At 30.8% G+C, this 19687-nt stretch overlaps 1 protein-coding gene across 8 annotated transcripts in view; it reads left to right on the top strand.

Annotated features, from left to right (window-relative positions):
* DLG1 (discs large MAGUK scaffold protein 1) overlaps window positions 1-19687 on the top strand; it is a 229273-nt gene that overhangs the window by 178774 nt on the left and 30812 nt on the right. For all 8 annotated transcript variants that reach the window (XM_015600251.2, XM_015600246.2, XM_015600237.2 and 5 more), the window contains 3 exons: window positions 10976-11090; window positions 15759-15935; window positions 18591-18660. In XM_015600251.2, the coding sequence (XP_015455737.1) occupies window positions 10976-11090; window positions 15759-15935; window positions 18591-18660 (362 nt within the window). The remainder of the gene's footprint in view (window positions 1-10975; window positions 11091-15758; window positions 15936-18590; window positions 18661-19687) is intronic.

Here is a 19687-nt window from a genome sequence, read left to right as displayed (position 1 = left end):
CAAAAAGGATTTTAAAAGGTGAAAGAGATAATATTAGCAATAGAAGACAGGCAATTATATATATGCAACATATACATAATTTTAGACTTTATGAAAAAAAAAATTTTAAAAGAAGAAAGTAAATGTTTGAAATCATAATACATTCAAGAAAACACCCCTGAATTAAAAAGACGTGAATTTTTATATTGAAAAGACACAGCATGATAGAAAATTTACTTAGAATGGTAAAAATTCAGACATATTCTAGTTAATGTTTATCAAGAAAAAATCTGGGATCCGGGTAAAAATATTGATATTAATAAGGGGGTAAAAATTGATCAATGGAAGGAAGAACTGCTCTCTAATGCTTGGTGAACACAGACCAGAACGAGGATAGTTATTTAATTTTACCATTTTTATATTTAGTAGCTCCTAACTAACCGAAGGTACCCATTTATGCACTAGATATACTTGCCACTGATTGTTGGCAGGAGTGGGCTACCCTTTTCCCAGGATAGTTATTGAATGGGCCCAGGAATTTACCTTTCAGATTACCTTTCTCTGTGCTTATACTCTTTTTTTCCTTTCTTTCTTTCGTTCTTTTTTGTGATTTCTATATTTCTAATAAACTTTTCTGATTGTTTTTTTCTAGATTATCCAAAACTTTAAACTATTCTAGACTTGATGGAGGCATTTTTATATCAAGGAGAATTTGCATTATATTTCAAGCTTAAACCTTTATGTTCATTACTCTTATATCTTCTTTCTGAACATCCCCCGAACACCAGACTTAATTTCCTATTTGATTTCTCCGGCTGTATTTCTCCCTAGTGTTTGAAATTGAACATATCTGAAACAGTTCTTTTACTGTCTCTGTAAACGGTGCTTAAGCCACAGTCTAGAAGTCATCCTTCACCTCCCACTCCTTTCTCAACATCTGTGTTATGGTCACTACCCTAACCAAAGCCACCCTGTTCTCTTTCCTGAACTATTCTAATAGCCTCTAACAAGTTCTCCTCATTTCTTTCTTGATTTTCTCTAATCTATTCTCTGTTCCTTACCCAAAATGATATTTTTTAAATACAGAGATTGGATTGTATAATTTTCTGTTTAAAATATTTCCCATCATACTGTGGATAAAATCCAAACCCTATAAATAGAGCCTGCAAGGCCCTGTGTGATTGAGCACAGCACAGTACCTGTACTTCGCTTGGTTCTGCTCCTTAAGTCTAACCATACAGGACTCCTTTAAGACCCTTGATTGCACCAGATACTTTCCTAATTCTCTGCTCATTTTGTTCTTTCTTAAAATTTCTTTTTCCCTATTCTTATATGGCCGGCTCCTTCTCCATTTCTCATAGCACTGTGATATTTTTCTTTTATAGCACAAAACAGGATTAATAATTTCATGTTTATTTCGGTACCTATTTGTTTATTATTTATTTAAGCCTTGCTTTTGGGCCTTATCAAATAATGTAACTATATTCCTACATACAGATGATGAAATAAACTCAGATAACAAAGCTAGTAATAGCTAAGATTCAGTACTAAGTCTCTTGACTTCAAAATCTGGATTCTTCCACTGGGAATACTTTGTTGAGTGCTTAGTCTGGCAATGTTGTATACTGTAATCTTTTTACAACAGCTGTGGTACCATTGCCTAACACAAGGGTTTAAGTACCAACAAAGCACAAAAGAAGACAAACATTGCCTTAGGAATTCAAGAAGAGGTAAATTATATTGCCTAGCATGAGAAAAGATGCCGTAGAGTAGGATTGAGGCTTAACTGACAACCTAAAGAATAGATAAGATATAGATGGGCAGAGAGAAGAAATGACATTCTAGGTAAAGAATAATGGAAGAACAAAGATAGGAGAGTTAAAATTTAAAAGCATGTTTTGGGTGCTTCGAAAACTCACCTGTCCTCCTTGCTATATTGCTGCATATGTAATGTTTGTTTATTAGACAGTGACACTATAGTTTTATGTTATATTTTAATATTAATTATGTGTTTTTAATTAACAAATATATTTTTGTTGTACAGCACTTTTTTATAAAAACATATTCCACATCATTAGTATGTAACTACTCTGAGGGCCAAGGATATAAGTTGAGGATAAGACTCAGATTTTCTTTCTCAGTGAGCTGGCCATTTTAAGAAATATGAAAAGAGTCGCTTGACACTCTGATAATGAATCATCTTCTTGCAGTTAGTATTCACTTTACTAATGATGAATCCCTTGGGATTCTCTGCTTCATTGATAATCTGACATACAGACAGAAAAAGAGCAAAGAGGTAAGCTTTTGGTAGGAGTTAAGTTTTTATCTTTTAGGATCTGTAACTTGCCTATTAGTCTTACATAAAATGCTATTTTGGGTTTTTCAGCTTGTATACTTTGAACTTTTATTACTTAGACTCTAAGTATGAAAAAATAATCTCTGTGAAACATTTAAAGAGACTTTATCTTCTAACTCCCCTCAGTTTTGGTAACTCCAGCGATAAGAAACAATTTACTTTTTAGAGCTTACTGCTCATTATTCTGGGGAAAATTATAATCAGTAATAAATATGGGCACTGGAATTATAAGGCTACTTTTTTACTCCATATTCAGAAGTTACAAAATTTTAGCAACTAATTCCTGCTCTAAAGTTCAAGAGTCTCTTATGAATTGGATAATAAAATATAATAGCAAAAATTGTGTGCCAGGCATGATACTAACCATGTTAACATTTATTACCTCTAATTTCCATAAAACCCTATAAGGTAGGCACTGTTATCCCCCATTTTACATTATAGTTGAGTAAGGCATAAAAAGCTTAAGTAACTTGCTAGTTAAGTGGTTAAGATTTCTTGTAGCCCCTTACTGAGGGAAAACTTTATCCTTTTATTTAATGGCTGTGGCCTGTAAATTAAACAAAAGACAGATTAACAGGAGAAATGAGTTTATTTTGTATGCATGCAGGGAGCCAACAAAAGAAGTCACTAGCTCATTAAATGGTTAACGTTTAATGCTTATTACCTAATTTTGTATGGAAAAGGGAGTGGGAAGAAAAGCGTTCTGTGGGAAAAATAAATAGGTTTCTTATTTAAGTGAGACAAATGGATTTTCAGGAGGAAGTTTGTGATAATGTTTGTCTATATAAGTTATGTGTGGTCTCTCCATCTACTTAAGGACTATAAAACTCCCCAAGAGAGGGGATCTATGATAGCCCTATTTCCCAGAGGTAGCTGCTTTTAGTCAGATAAGGGAAGCTCTGAGAAGGCTTTTTTTTTCCTTGCGTTCGTTGAATCTTCAATGTCTTTAGCTTAAAATAATCTTTATGACAGCTCTGAGGTTCCAAGTGGTTCCCCACACCCTAAACTCACTCTCTCAACCGTACACTAAAGCTGACTCCCTTTATAAAAAGCCCTAACCTCAGATATTTTCTTTCGTTGTTCCTCAGGTATACTACACCAACTTTCAGACCTTAGATCTCTGTTTTTGGTTCAGGGAATTATATTGCAATGATATTATAAAAGAAAGATAAAAGAGAAGGAATTAAACGTATATTAAACTTATTTTCTCTTTCCCATTGTTATATCTTAAATCGGTGAGGTACTTTGTTTTCAAAGGAAAAAGGCTTTGAGATGGGTATTGTTATCTCTAATTTTCAAGTAACTAAACTGTAGTCTAGAAAAGTTGAGAGATTTGGCCAGAGCCACTTAACTTTTCTGAGTTTCAGGGCTTTAATTTAAATCTGAGTTGCAGAGGTAGAATTTTAACCCCAGTCTCCTCATTTTATTTCCATTATTATTTCTGGTTAACAACCAAAAGAGAGGAGAGGTGGAGACTGAATGGAGAGGTTGTGCTGGACTAGTGATATTTCTTTGCAGGCATTTGTCAACTCTTTCAGTGATTTTCTGTAGCAGCTTCCTAATTAAAAAATTTTTAGTCTTTTTTCTTCCCATAGCTTTCTACCTTTTTCTACTACTTAAAACAACCAGCCTGCCTTCTTACTCAAAAAATTTTCCCTTTTCTTCTCTAGACTAGTTTTAATATTCATTCTCCAAGAGTCGTTGCTCTCACGTATTAGCTTTGTGTTTAATTAATATATTTCATTATAGAGTGTAAATTAGTTTTATTCTTCATAGTTGAGATCGAAAGTTTAAAAGAGATTGGGGGAGGTAGAGTTTCTCCTCACTCTCCTCTCCAGCTTTCTTTTATCTTTTCACTTCTAGTGTGGGAGTGAAAACAAAGAAGTTGAAAATGTGAATAAAATATAGAAAATCAGCTATTAAACATTATCTCTCCTTATAAGCATGCACATATTACTTAGCCCAGCAGTTCAGAGACTCCCAGTATATTTCATGACAAGAAATATAGTTTGGTTCAAGAATTTCCGAAATGCTGAAATGAAGAAAATGTCCTATGTAACATTTAGATCTCTCCCAATGATAGTTTTCCTGAAATCGGTTATGATGTGATTTCTAGGAGAGGGTTGCAAAAGACTTAACTGAAAAAAGAAATGAAACTCTTTCTCACAATAAAATATAAGAAAACATATACAGGATGGGCATAAGATGGAAATTGATAGAGCTAAAAAGTATGAATTGATTGAAACAAAAGGAAAAGATTGGAAACATAGCTAGGTAAATGAAATGGGAAATTTAAAGGAAAAGTAACTTTGAGGAAATTGTTGAAGTACGTTCTGAACAGTTAAGACAAATGGTTATGAGAAATTGTTAATAGTAAAGAAAATAAGTACAAAAATCTAATTAAAGTGAACAAAATAAGGCATAAATTAAGCAATTATCAGGAATCGACCTAGCTCTCCAATATCTTAAATGTTGAATATCTGAGACTAAAACCAGAGGGCAGCTAGTCCAGGGCTCGTGCTGCCTGTGCCACTCAGCCAATAAACCAACACAGGAGTTGAGTTGTTTAGAATAAGCATTTATTGTCAGAGCACTGATGATCTGAGAGGCAGCAGGTTAACACCTTCAAAAACTGCCTTGTCTTCTCAGTCGGGCTTATGGTATTTAAGGGAAAATCTGGGCATTTTTCTAGGGGCTACACGGAGCCATTCCTCTAGCAATGCGGTCCTCCAGTGACATAGCAACCCAGGAACAAAGATGAGAGCAGTCTGGAAAGAATGCTAGGCCAAAAGGACTGTTAATAGCAAGCATAAGGGCATTAATCATAAATTTCAGGGCAACTTTCTATGCCAGGGGATGTTCCAAACTCTGAGTCAAGCAACTGAGGACAATCTATTGTTAAGCTATAGGGCAAGGAAAAGTGAAGCCAGGGACACTGTGAGGCTTCTACTTCAGGGGTCTCAATATGGCCCTTCTTTAAGACTTTTTTTTAACAGCTTTGTAATAACTTAGTTACTTAAGAAAGAATATTTTTCTGCCTCACTATAAAAAGTCATGTCTTCTTTTTATAGAAAGTTTTAAGTTTCTAAAATGTAGAATTTTTTAAATCAGTAGGTTCTGTTATCAGAATAGCAAAATCGCTGGAAACAGCTAATAATGCTACATAAAATATAATGAAAGCATCACAGGTCTGTGATACTAATGTTTCCACAGACAAGGAATGTATGCCAGGAAAACCTGCCCACAAAACAAATGAAAAGTATAACCTAATATTTCAAAACAAGTTCAAGAAAAACGATGGAATATATGAAAGAACAACATAAATGAGTTGATTATTATTCAAAATTATTAGAAATGAAAATCTTAACATAAAAAATTAAGTTTAACTAGAAGGAGCATGATATGTCCATAAAGCAAGTAGATGAAAAAGAGGAAATTTTGAAAAATCAAAAATAAAGAGCTCTTTCCCTTCCACATCCTGATCAGTTCAGTCCTAAAGTCATTAGATGGAGCACAGCAAGGTATTTATCTTGCATTGCAAGGCCGGGGAGGTTAGAGACAACTAAGGGCTTCCACACAGGGCACTTTCCTGGTGTGAGGAGTCAAAGCCTGGGCTGAGTGAGGAGATTACACATGGGACTGGTCAGAACTCAATCAGGGAAGTGAATGGTAATAGAAACAGATACATACAAAGAGATTGATCACCTGAATATGTATGCTAAGAGTAATGTTATCCATAATTTTCGTTGTTGGAGAAGACAATTACAAATATGGAAAGGGAGAAAACTATATAAATTCTATAATACTAGAATTGGAGAAATTGGTATGAACATATGATTTTCAATTGATATAAACAGTTATAAATGTGTCTAATATATAATAAAATTTATATATTAATAAATAAAATTTATTTACATATATATAAATAAAATTCCCTAGCTCTATCCACTTAGAGGGCCTGGGCTCAGTGCCAGTCCATTAGCAATAAGAACACCTAATACTCAGATCTTGGCTTCTAATTATACTATTTTCCACCAAAATTACAAAGGCTGTTTGGATAAATGGCTGGTTCCAGGAGTGGGGTAGAGAATATCCTAAATTATTCTGTAATATTTTGTGTCAGGAAGCAAGGAAGTAATGATGGAGACATGTCAAAAGGACACAGAATCCAGTTTGAAGGAGTTTTCACTGACCAAATCAGTTTGCATCAAATTGATGATAATAATACCAATAGTAATTATGATAATTATAATCCACTGAATAAATTAGGATATCATGAGTCTTTGCTAACATAAATAAATGAATTAGTTGAAAGTTTGATTAGAGTAGAGAAGTGTACATGGTTTCAGTAACTTATTATTTGCAAAGGGAAAAAGTGGAATTTTACTGTAGAGAAACCTGGCAGACACAAACTTCATCAAGTACCAAAAGTTAGTAATATTAGTAATGGGAGATATCAATATTATATATCACCTGAAAGAGTGCACTGGCAAGAACATAACATATCTTCTGTAATATTCCTATCAAAGTTGCATAATCTGGATTTAATGTGGAAATATCAGACAAATCTAAAGTGAGAGACATTCTACAAAACAATTGACCTGTAATCTTCAGTAGTATCAAGATTACCAAGTAAAGGAAAGACTAAAGAACTGCCTTAACTAAAGGAGATATGACAGCTAAATGCTCACATGCACAGATAAGATAACTAATGATTTCAAACTAGATCCTTTTGTTACAAAGGACATTATTGGGGAAATTTCAGTGGAATGTGAGCATTGGAAGATAGTAAGGAATTAATGTTACTTTCTTGATTTTGATGGTTTTGTGGTTATATAAGAAAATATCTTTATTTGTAGGAAATATACACTGAAATATTGAAAGATGTCAAGACATCAAGGTAGCAAGTTACTCTCAAATAGTTTAGGAAAAAGGTTTGTGATTTCAATATTTTAGAAAAAGAAATTAAGAATAAAAAAGGACAAGAGTGACAGATGTAGAAAGTAGGTAAAGAATATTCAAGATACATATAATAGGAGTCTCATAGAAAAACAACCAAAACAATGCAACAGAACAAATACTAAAATAAGAAAATTTTTCTAAAATTAAAAAAAATGTTATTTTCAAACTACATATCAAAAGGACATTCCATGTGCCTAAGGTGATAACTAGAACTTAGAAATATTCCAATAAAATTACTGGAATTAAAAAGAAAAAAAAATAGTGGCATTTCATGCCCCCCAAAAATGCCCTTTATAAAGGGAAGAAAATGATGTGGTCATCGGAACTTCATCAGCAGTGGTTTAAAGGAGACAATGGAGTCAACATACTCAAAAAATCAAAGAAAGAAACTGAATCAGACTTTCACATATCAAGGCTGCGATCAAATGTATCAGAAAAGAATTAGGGTGATATTCATATAAACTCTTCTTGAAGAGAAAGAACAAACTTCAGACACCCAAAATGATGGGATAGTAATTAAGAGAGTTATTAGGAAGAGAGTATATAATATGAAAAGACTGTATGCTCCAACAACTTGGTTAAAATACTTTAAATTTTCAATTATATTTTAAAGGACAAGTTTTCAGGAAATGAGAGAATATGAAGATAATATGAAAATAGAATAAGTTTTCCGATTGCTTTAAAGTTTTTAAAGAATAATATTTCAAATCAGATCTAGGGAGATTGTTCATAGTAGGGGGCCAAAACCCAAACAAAAGATTATTATCAGAACAAAAAAACAAACTTTAATTTTATATTTCTGTGTTTATCTATAAATATAGAAACTTTATATATTATGTATAAATATATTTATAAAAATACAAATTTCATTTTATGTATAAGTATGTTCTATATAATATCTATATATTATATATTTATAGAATTTCTTATTTAGGAATTTTATATACTTATGTATTTTACATATAAATTTAGGAATTCCTGTCCTTTCGTGTGTATCTATCTATATGTACATACATATATTTGTGTGTGTGTGTGTCTATGAAGAAATAAAGTAGACTCCACAGTGAGACTGTGTTCCAGTTACTATTGCATCATAACTACCCCAGAGATTAGTAGATCAAAACAATATCCTTTTATGAATTCTGTAGGTTAGTAATTCAGGCAGGATTTTGGCTGGTGGTCCTGGTGGCAAAGACTGAGGTCACTTAATAGGATTCAGCTGATAGGTGAGCTGCTTTAGATGGTCCAAAATAACTTCACCGCCCGCCCCGCCCCCCAAATGTGCATTGGTGGTCCTGGCTGGAAGTTTGGGCTCAGGGCACCATTATGTGACTTCTGAAGTGTGGTGCTTCGAGGGTAGTCAGTCTTCTTACATGGTATCTGGCGTCCCCTGGAACAAGCATCCCAAAAGAACCAGGCAAAAGTTTCACAGCCTCTTTTAACATTGAAAGTCATATATGATCATTTCTACCACGTTCACTTGCTTATAAGTAAATGATAAGACCAGCCCAAATACAAGGAGAGAGATTAAATTTGCCTCTTGATGGAGAATTGGTAAGGTTACACAGTACAAGAACATACAGAGTGCAGGCATCTTTGGAAATATAATCTGCCACAGACTATTTATATAACAGTCTTGAATATATATAAACATAAAACAGTATGAGTAGAACTAAGATCAAACAACTTCAGTTGTATCAAAAGTTTACTCACCTACATTGTTAAAACAATTTTCAGATTTGCTAATAAGGCAAAGTCTAACCATTAACAGTATTTTGTTTTAAGAAAGAGATAAAGGTTAAAAATAAAAGAACTATATAGCTATTTAAAAAAAGAATGAAGAACATCTGTATATGCAACTATGGAGTGCCCTATTACTACAGTAAGACTATTACTGTAATTATTAAGTAAAATAACTTGGAAAAATGTATATGTTATTGTTTATTTAAGAAAGAGAAGCAATACATATATGTTTGTGTGTGTATGTTTACACAATTGTATATGCATAATTATATACGTACATATATGAAAATAATATAGAATCCATAAAATATATTTGCATGTACGTATGTATCTGCTTATATTTTTAAAGTGGAAGAATAAATCTTTCTTTAAATGTTTACATATAATGACCAGGACAGATTAAGTAGGAAAAAGGAATAGAAGCTAGATATCTTTTTTAATATCCGTGTCTTACAGATTTGACTTTGAAACTATTTAACTACCTATAAAAACAATGAAAAATTTAAAAAGCAACTTCTAAAAATTGAAGTTGGAAATAAAAAAGAACAAATGAACATAAATGTATATTGTGTATATCTAGTTGACAGCATTAACACTTATGCAGTACTCTAATTCTGTTATCCCCAGTGTCTTGAGAACCAGGATTCTTCATATGCAAGAAAGTACATACAGACATGATAAAAAGGATAGAAAACCTAATGGTCCTAATTTTTAATTAGAAGAACCAGTATAAACTCATGATTCACTTTATATTTTTATCTATATCTTCATCCATCAGTCTGTCTGTATCTTAGCTGTGTCTATACAGACTAAAGATTTGACATGAGTTGATAATTGTTAAATTGTAGTGGATATGTTATACTAATCAATCTACTAATGTTTATACTTTAAATTTTCTATTATATTTTAAAGGACAATAAAAGAATATTACACGTTAATGTGAACTTTGAAATGTTTGAGTTTTTTGATGAATCAAAATCAATTAATTTCAGTATCCATAAAACAAACTAGGTTACTGTAGTGAAAGGAAGAGTAACTCAACAATAATCATGCTGACTTTTGACTCTGTCTTCTTCAACTATAGAAATGCTCAGACAAGTTGTTTGCTCTTGCTACAAGACTGGTTTTATGAGGAAATCTGATGGGATCTGACCTAATTGTAAAATAATATATTTATTATAAATAGAGATAATGGTGTAAATGTGTATAACCATGTAATTGCAGTGTTTTTGAAAAAGTGCTTAAGGTTTTTGTTATTAATAGATTTAGTAGTTTTTAATATGATATAGTTTAAAATAGTCCATCTTCAAAATCATACTTTTTCATATAAGAATATCTTAAATAAAATGTTACCTCAGACTGCTTTTGTGTCTTATTTGGGCATTTTGAAAATTTATAAATTATAAAATGTGTCAAAGTAAATTTAATTTCATTCATTAGTTTTTTAAGGCGTATTTCCCTAGATGTTATTGACCCTGCAAAAATTCTGATTTAAGAATATAAGATTGACTCATATCCTCACAAGGAAAAAGTAAACAAAGCATCTATTTTAAATTATTATAGGTTTCTTTTTTTAAATATAAAAATCACAATCCTGATTTTTAATTTTTTTAATGTATAGTTAAATTAGTAATATAAGATTAGATACTGCTATTTGATGCATGGAAATTGTCTTAATTGATTAAATGTGATATGAACTTTAAAATAGCATGTGAGAAAATTCTAATTCAACCAATAATAATTTATGGTACATTTAAAGGATTATTAATTTTTTTTTTGAAATTTGCATATTGGGCAAAATCTAATACAGATTACTCTCTTAAGGTTCTAACCACATTTAATCAATTACACTTATAGAACAGCTTACATATTTAATACTTTAAGTAACTTTTTAGAATATAAAATATAAATTCATTTCTCTTTTTCTTCCATCAGAATACAGTCGTTTTGAAGCCAAAATACATGACTTACGGGAGCAGATGATGAATAGTAGCATTAGTTCAGGATCAGGTTCTCTTCGAACTAGCCAGAAACGATCCCTCTATGTCAGGTAAATTTTTTTACTTTTAATTATGACAGTCCTTATTTATGCATTCAGTTCTTCCAGGTTTTTCACTATGACTGACTTAGTTTTACTATAGATATTGCAAACCAAGAAATGTTTTTTTTATAATTGGTTTCCTAAAATATGTCTTTCAAGAGTTGGAAATTATTATAATTGGATTAATGGAAATTATACGACCCCTTGAATAATAATGGTATGAAAAAGAAAGACTATATGTAGACTAGAAATTTATCAAGTTGATATTTTACTGAATCACTGTTGCAGCTTGGTGCGTCATATCATTCAACACTTATATTTACCTGTATTCTTTTATAATAGAATAATTCTCCATTTGTGTAACATTTAATTACCATGTCAATTTTCAAAATAGCAAAGAGAACATATGTAAATAATAGCTTAAAATGTGAATTGCCTGAGTAAAGAGTACAGATTCATGAAATTTCTACATTCATTTTAAACACTTGGGAGAATACAAACGTATTATTTTTCTATAACATAAGATTAATGTAACAGCATAAATATAATATTAGATACCATTAATATATAAATTCTTTTTCATTTCATTGGCTAATAAGACAATACAGATATTCTATTTATTTGTATACTTATTCTATATACTTTTTGTAGTAGAGCTTTAACTGAGTGCTTTACTATTATTTTAACTTTAGGTGTTTGTTACAAGTAATCTATATCATTCTTCATAAATATTCTCATTTCTTTGGATTCTCTTGGGAAGCCTATTGCTAACATGTTTTATTCTTCTGGTGAAAGATGATATATGTTACCTAAAATAGACGTGTATCTCATATATGTTTGTATATGTATAAATACATCTGTACACATAAACATATAGTCTGTAGTTTACATATGATATGACTTACTGTCGTAAAGCATTTATTTTATAAGACATAATAAAAGGAAACTTTTCTCACTTTTTTCTCTTGTTCTATTTCTACCACTTTCATTCCTTCTGCCCTACCTACGATCTGGGAATCCTAAATGTATAAAATTTTCTTCTCCTTTCACTAATTCTTGCAATATTTATTAAACACTTTTGTTCCAAAGTTATTAGAAGTATTTTATATATAGGTATTCATAAAAAGTGGGAAAATGGGTTTTTGTTTAAACTCTCCTTTTTTTTCATTTTCTTATCTATATTTTCTAATTTTAGTATAATGAACAACTGTTACTTTTAATATATGATTTATTAAATACACATAAAAATCAAAACATTAGGTTATATTTGTTTTAGGTGCATTTACTGAGTCATCTCCACTTTTTGTTACTAATTTTTTATTTTTAGAGAATATTTTATTTTTACAAGTTATATTGTCAAAAGCCTTACAATGAAAAATAAGTGTGACCTCCCAATAGTCTATCAAATTTCATTTGATAGAAACAGTCATTCTACATTTTCCTAGCAAACTCCCATGCCTTTACCTCCAAATTTATAAATAATATACATATACTGCTGTTTTCTAATTTACCAACTTTGAACATTATAGACTAACTGCCTTGATAGAGAGAACTTTCCCATACCAAACCACTCATTCTGCCTCTTCTCCTGTAACTCAAACATAGTTCTGTCACCATTAAGAAAATTAATAGTATTTAGAGTCATGTGACTAAGTAATATCTGTCATTACTCAAACAGTATATTATGACTACATTTATTTTCTTCTGCAACGCTTCATTTTTCCTAGACTTAAAAATTGTCTCATTTTCATTTGCTTAATTTTCCATGTACTTAGATTACTACGTGTCTTCCTTTATCTTCCAGTAACCTCTCTATATAGTTTTTCATATGATGATACATATAGTCATACATATGGTCTTATCAATTCAGGTGTTTTTTGTTTTTTGGGTTTTTTTTTCCCCCATCTTTCTCCTCCAATCTGGACGAACTAGTTGCTCTCTAGACTTGTTGTATAGTTCTCACATGGGACTTGCCTTTGCCATTATCCTAATCCTTTTAGTTCTGTACTGTGTCAGTCTGTTTCCTAGATTCCACATTTTCTTCTTTCTCAATTTACTTTTATTTTGCCAGAGTACATCCTCAAGTAAATTCCTGAGAAAAGTTGTGTAGGAGGTACTCTTTGAGTCTTAGCATGTCTGAAAATGACTTTATTTTGCCTTCTTCTTAATAGAGAACTTGGGGATTGTAGAAGGTTAAGATACTTTATTTTCCAAGGACCCCTTGTTATTTGATTGGGATTGGGGGGGGGGGGTCATCTTCATTTTTGTGGACATAATATCTCATGTTTCTCTAACGTTTTCTTCTGCTTCTTGAATTCTCTACTTTCTCTGTATTCCTTTTTTCTAGTCTGCTTGTTTTCTTGGGTTTTATTTCCTTTAGTTTTTTATGTGTGAGGATATCTTTAAATGTTTAATGACTTTTCTAGTCTTATCAATAGAGACTGAAGCTGGTGAATTTAACTGGAAGGTAATTGACTTTTTCATTGCCCTCTTGCTCCCCATGTCATTCTTTTCTTTGACGTCATTAAATATCTCTAAAGAAGAATCCTTGATTTCTTGCCTACAGTGTAAACCAGGTTACTAGTTTTTAGTTTCAGTGTTGCAGATTTATTAACCCGTCTATTTTCAGCCCAGCATCTTCCACTTCCCTATCATATTCCAGAGCTTTTCAAATTTAATTTCTCCAGAGACTAAATCTTTTGTCTTCTATGGAATTGGGAACAATTCTCCTGTTGTCATTTCTCTTTTGTATTTGTCTCTCTTTTTTTTGTCACTTTAAGTGAGTTTCTGGATGGAGAAGAAATAGATACATGTAACCAGTCTTGCGAGAAGTCTAATGGTTCTTTTTAGTAAATGTATTTAAATAAAAAGTAAAAAATAAAAAAAATCAAGGCTACAAATGGCAACATGCAGTATGATACTATTTATAAAGCTCTGAAACAAGTAAAAATGTACATAATTACTTAGTCATTCACATATATGCGATAAAACCAAACCAACAAAAAAAAAAGGGTAAGGGACAAGGAAATAATAAACACTATATTCAAAATGGTGGTTACCTTCTAATAATGCTTTACTCTTAGTCTGAGGGAATCAGGATCAAGGGGAAAAAATATATAAGTAAACATGAATTACTGATAAAAGTTTTGTATATAATCTTTCGTTGGATAGTAGATTAATAGTGTTCATTATACTCTGATGATCAGTAACTCACATAAGTATTCCATGGGTTCCTTTTTCTAATGAATCAAATATATTGAAAGACAAAGCCTAAATGCTAGCATAGTGAGTAGAGGTTGGAGTGATTTCTTTTCTCCATTGCTCATCAATTATATAGTTATATTACTTTTATAATTCAAAAGATTAATTTATGATAAGTGTTACAATGTAATATTTTCTCTTTTCTGAATCTTTCGGCATTTGTTCTACTTAACGTACTTTATTTTCTATTTTATGTTATGTTTATTTGTATCCTCATCATCTTTGTCATCTTTATCTTTGCCATATCTACTTTATTACCTTTTAAAATAAATAATAAATGACTGACTATATCAAACCTTTGTATTATTAGAAGTTAGCTATATTTTTCCAGTAGAAAACACTACCTTAGAGTTCAGAATATATTGGTTGAAGTAATGAGTTGGCATTTATATTATTTGTAATCTTTATTTTTCTGCTGTACAATTCTTCCTTTGGATAAAACCCAATATATTATATACATTTTAATATATGTTTAAGCCTTCCCACTTTTGGTCCCACCTGTTTCCCTGAAAAAACCTTGGAAGAACACATTTGAAAACAAAACTGAAAACAAAAGTCACTAAACATTTAAAGATATCCTCACATTAATTAGTTTATTCATGTAGTCATCAAATAATTCCACCCTTTTTCAGTTTTATTGCAAGAGAAAGGTTCTTAAACATTGGGTAGCATGAAAAAGAATACGATCTGTATCTTAATTTCCAGTTGCCACATTAGAACAAAAGAATAAATAAATTGTGTTATAAATGTAATTGTTGGACTCCTTTTCAAACAGAGCTTCTTTGGATATAAGAATTTAATTTGTTAAGTATTGTACGTTAATTAGTCAAATAGGAAACAATATTTTCTTTTTATCCAATTTAAAAATATTTTTAACATTTTCAATTACTACATTAATACAATTTTTTTCCAAAATATTTGGCAGCTGTTAAAGTCATCTGTAGTTAGTTTTCATCATTGTTACCCTATTAACTCTAGTTTTGTGAACAAATGAAAGGAATAATTAACTGGCAAAATAATCACTCTGTTGATATAGGGTTTTTCCAAGTGTGTCTAGTCAAAGGAGAAGAGAATCTCTTAATATTTACTTTTGTTTATTAATTTAGAGCAACTCTCTAGATTTGTCTTCATTTTGGAATTCAATATAGATTGCTACTGAACTGTACTAAAAGCATTTTTAGAATTTCTTATACAGTACTGAGAGAAATAAGGTAGTATAAAAGTTATTTTTTTTTTTTTTTTTTTTTTTTTTTTGTCTCATTGTCTTCTTGTATATAGTACAAAATTGAGCTTGGCATTATTTTGCCTACTGTCGTATACCATTTAATTATATACCCAAATTAAAACACTTTCAGAATCCTGTGTTTAATATTATAACATCATTGTAATAAATAATGGACTTTTTCTTCTTTCTAGAGCTCTTTTTGATTATGACAAGACTAAGGATAGTGGCCTTCCCAGTCAGGGATTGAACTTCAAGTTTGGAGATATCCTCCATGTTATTAATGCTTCTGATGATGAATGGTGGCAAGCCAGGCAGGTTACACCAGACGGTGAGAGTGATGAAGTTGGGGTGATTCCCAGTAAACGCAGGTAAATATAAATCTGTTACAGCCTTACCACTTGAAAGTCGAGCTTTATAAACAAGTAAATACTCATCCTTTAAATTTCTTTTATTGAGGTGATGATTTTACACTTGGCTTTTCATATCATGTTCTATAACCATTTAATTTTTATTCAATTTATACTGTAACCTATAACATAACTAGAGTATACAGTGCTCCCAGACAGAAATTTCTCTAAAGCTCAAGTACTAGTTGCTAAAAACAAAATAAGTGTATTCTAAGTCACTGCCATATATCTCTTGTCAGTGGAGGGAGAGGGAAATAAATGCCTCTGTAGTTTTCCCATGTAAGTGATGATAAAACCTAAATTTTCAGGTCTTTTGTTGATTATATGAATTACCTCATTTAGTCCTAGAAAAAAATGAAAGCATTGTAAATAAATGCAGAATATTTAGAAATATCTGGTAATATGCTTCACATCTCTCTTTTCTTGCTTAATTTAGAACTATCAATACATTCACTGTCTTTCCTCAACTTTTAACCATTTATTGTAGTGATTCATTGGTGCATACTTACCATCTAGTGGCAAAAGTGTTTAAGTGCAGATTGTCTTTAAAAAGAATGATCCCAGCTTAGCAAAACCCCTCTAAAATCTATGAAATGCAGTTAAATGTCTCTACTTTTGTGGAAAAGGGGGATATTATTATTCCCCCAAAGTAGTTTATTTATGAGATCTGATTCAGGCAGATCTTTTTCTAGGTTTTAAGATAGCCAGCAAAAATTATTAATGAGACATTAATGTTTATTATAGCTGGTTAATTCACTTTAGGTCAAGCTTATGATGTTATAAACTTGTCTTTTTTTCTTATGAGTTGGATTTATACTTGTTTTGTAAAGCCTCTAAAATTAATAATTATGCCAAATCATATACCTATTTTAGACTTCTACCTATATACACTTATATATGTGTTAGTAGAAGTTGAAGAGTAGAATATTAAAGTATTACAAAGATTTGTAGTTACGGTTTTGGGATTTATGTCTGTTGTTGTCTAGATTTATATTTAGCAAGATCCAGCTATTTAATTAGATCTTATATTTGGTGGCAACTCCTCTTTTAGTAATGTAGCCCTCAGCATTACTTTTTTCGTGGAATGTAATATAGTCTCCTTCAAATTCAGAAATGTTTTCTCTGTGTCTCGTTCAGTCAGTAAAAACCTCACATCTTAAATATCAAGGACAGAGTTTATAAAAATTATCTTATCCCTTGGAGCCTCCTAATCTTGCAAAGGCTTTTTTTATATATGCCTGCAACAAATGAGAAATACAGCTGACTTAGGTGAAAAGAGATTTTTTTCATTTTCTATAAAAATTTTATAAGATTGGTTTTTAAAGCCATAAGTGATATAAGAGCTATATCTTAGGATTACTCCAAATCCCCAAATTCATGAGTAACATTATAGAATATGATTTTTCTCCCATAAAATACAGTATGAAATCACAAATAATTATGCTATTTCATTCTTGAATGTATTTAAAACGTATATTTTCTTAAATAGAACTCTTTCTTAGACTACTTCTGATAATAGCACAAGAAATTGTAGTTCCTACAATGCTTAGCTTTCTTTCAGGAACAGTATTTACAAATAAACACAATTTAAGTCACTCAGCTATCGAGTGAATAAGATAATGATTAGAAAGCAAAGCCATTTTGAGTTGTAAATGTTCACTCACTAAATGTTAGTTTTGCAGTGCCCTCAATGTCTAAGCAAAATTATAAATTATTATTCATGTTATGGATCTTCAGGATTGCTCTGGAATAATAAGAAATACAAGTTCTAAATCCATGACTGTTAAAAGTTTTTTTTTTTTACTATCCCATAGTAAAACTATATAGCTACATAATAAATTTTAAAAATAAAGAAAATGCATTAATTCATAGGCATTTTTGAATAGGTAACACTTTAACAAGATTCAAAATTCAGAAGATCTGAAAGCTATGCAAACTCTTAACCTTGTTCCCCAAGCAACCATTCACCTTCATAGGGATAACTAAGGTTACCAGTTCTTGTATATCCTTCCAAAAATACTTTAAAACTATTTCGTACACTATAAATGGTAACTTTATATATTTACACAAATATATTATTGGAGTTAAGCTTAATTTTTTTTATTTGTCACCTTTTTATTTTTTAATTTTTAGAGATATAGAAAAATAAGTACAAGAGAAATGCAAGAATAGTACAAGGAACACCCACATATCCTTCACCTACTTTCACCAATTGCTGACGTTTTGCCCCATTTGCTTTCTCTCTCGCATGTTTACTTTTTAGCATATGTGTTCCATGCCAACCTAATAAACAAAAGAACAAAACCTGGAAAATTACTAAACTCAGAAGTGGTGCCTTATAATAATTTCAGAATAATTATGGAGTTGAGTGCATATATAAGTACACATATATGTACTGTATTTTCATACTTCACAAATAGTTTTTTTCATAATAAAATGAGCCTTATATTTCATTTTTCAGAAGTTTTAATTAATTTTAGGATGCAAACCTAGATTACTTTCATAGGTTTTAGAATATGAAAATGCCCCATATCAAAGTATCAGTTCTAATGATTTGTAGTTAGATCCTTAGATGTTTTTGGTATACCTAAAATATAATATTGTGTACTTTGACAGGGTTGAGAAGAAAGAACGAGCCCGATTAAAAACAGTGAAATTCAATTCTAAAACAAGAGGCGATAAAGGGGTGAGTATATGAAATCTCTTATTTCTAGAAATTATTAATTAAGGATAATAGGCATTTTCATAATTCTTATTGAGCTACATTATTAAAATGAAAAAGATTTTGCCATAAGAATTACTATGAGCAGCTCTCGCTGTGGTGCTTTACAATAGAAAATATTAAAGTAAGCAATTTATTGAAGCACCCATTTCACAGACCTTGCCAAATTATCAAAACTGTCATTTGATAGATTCTTAACAACATACTTTTGGTCAGTTGAAACGAAGTCAGCCTTCATGCAGATGTTCAATTAGAAACTTGGGTCACCAAATATTAGTCATGATAGCTAACTTAATGAATCTTCTGAGAAAATAGGCTCCCCCCAAATTATTAACTAAGTCATAATGTCAGTTGATGGGTTTTTTCCAAGTGAATTCATGGAAATTTCCTTGTTCATTTTCCCCTTTATCTCTAATTTAATCAATGGAATCCATGTTTTAAATGTTTGAATGAATACAAATTTTTATTTTGAGGGAATAAAGGAAAGGACAGTCAGGAGGAAGAGTTGGTAGATGGTCAAGAAATATATTGAAATTCTTTCATATATATTTTAAATGTGTTTTTGTTTTCATTTACTTTTAAGTCCTGCTTAAAATGGATGTCAGTAGATGAAAGAGATCTTACAGACTTTGTCTTGTACTATATTTGTAATTCTTGCAATGGAATATTTTAGCAAAAAGCCTGAAGAAAGAGCTGAACACACATTATGTTGAAATACTATTAGTAGCAATGTTTTGTGTTTTGCTGCGTTTTTTAATCTAAAGCAAAACTTTTGCACATCTTTTGATCTTATTTCAAATGAATAGAGAATGTTAACTCAGCAAATAAATTAACCCTATTTTAGTACATCTCTGCTATCACTAAGCACTCAGACTTAAAACTTTAAAATTTTAAAGATAGGAAATATGATCCTTGATCAAAGAAATTAAATCTGAGTAAATCATATAATGCATTCAATTATTTTAGAGATAATAAATTCTTTAAAATTAAC

The sequence above is a fragment of the Pteropus alecto genome, unplaced genomic scaffold (genome assembly GCF_000325575.1).
Source record: "Pteropus alecto unplaced genomic scaffold, ASM32557v1 scaffold311, whole genome shotgun sequence".
Taxonomy (NCBI): Eukaryota; Metazoa; Chordata; class Mammalia; order Chiroptera; family Pteropodidae; genus Pteropus; species Pteropus alecto.
The sequence above is the reverse complement of the archived record's forward strand: the minus strand, read 5'-3'. Positions and strand labels throughout refer to the sequence as shown.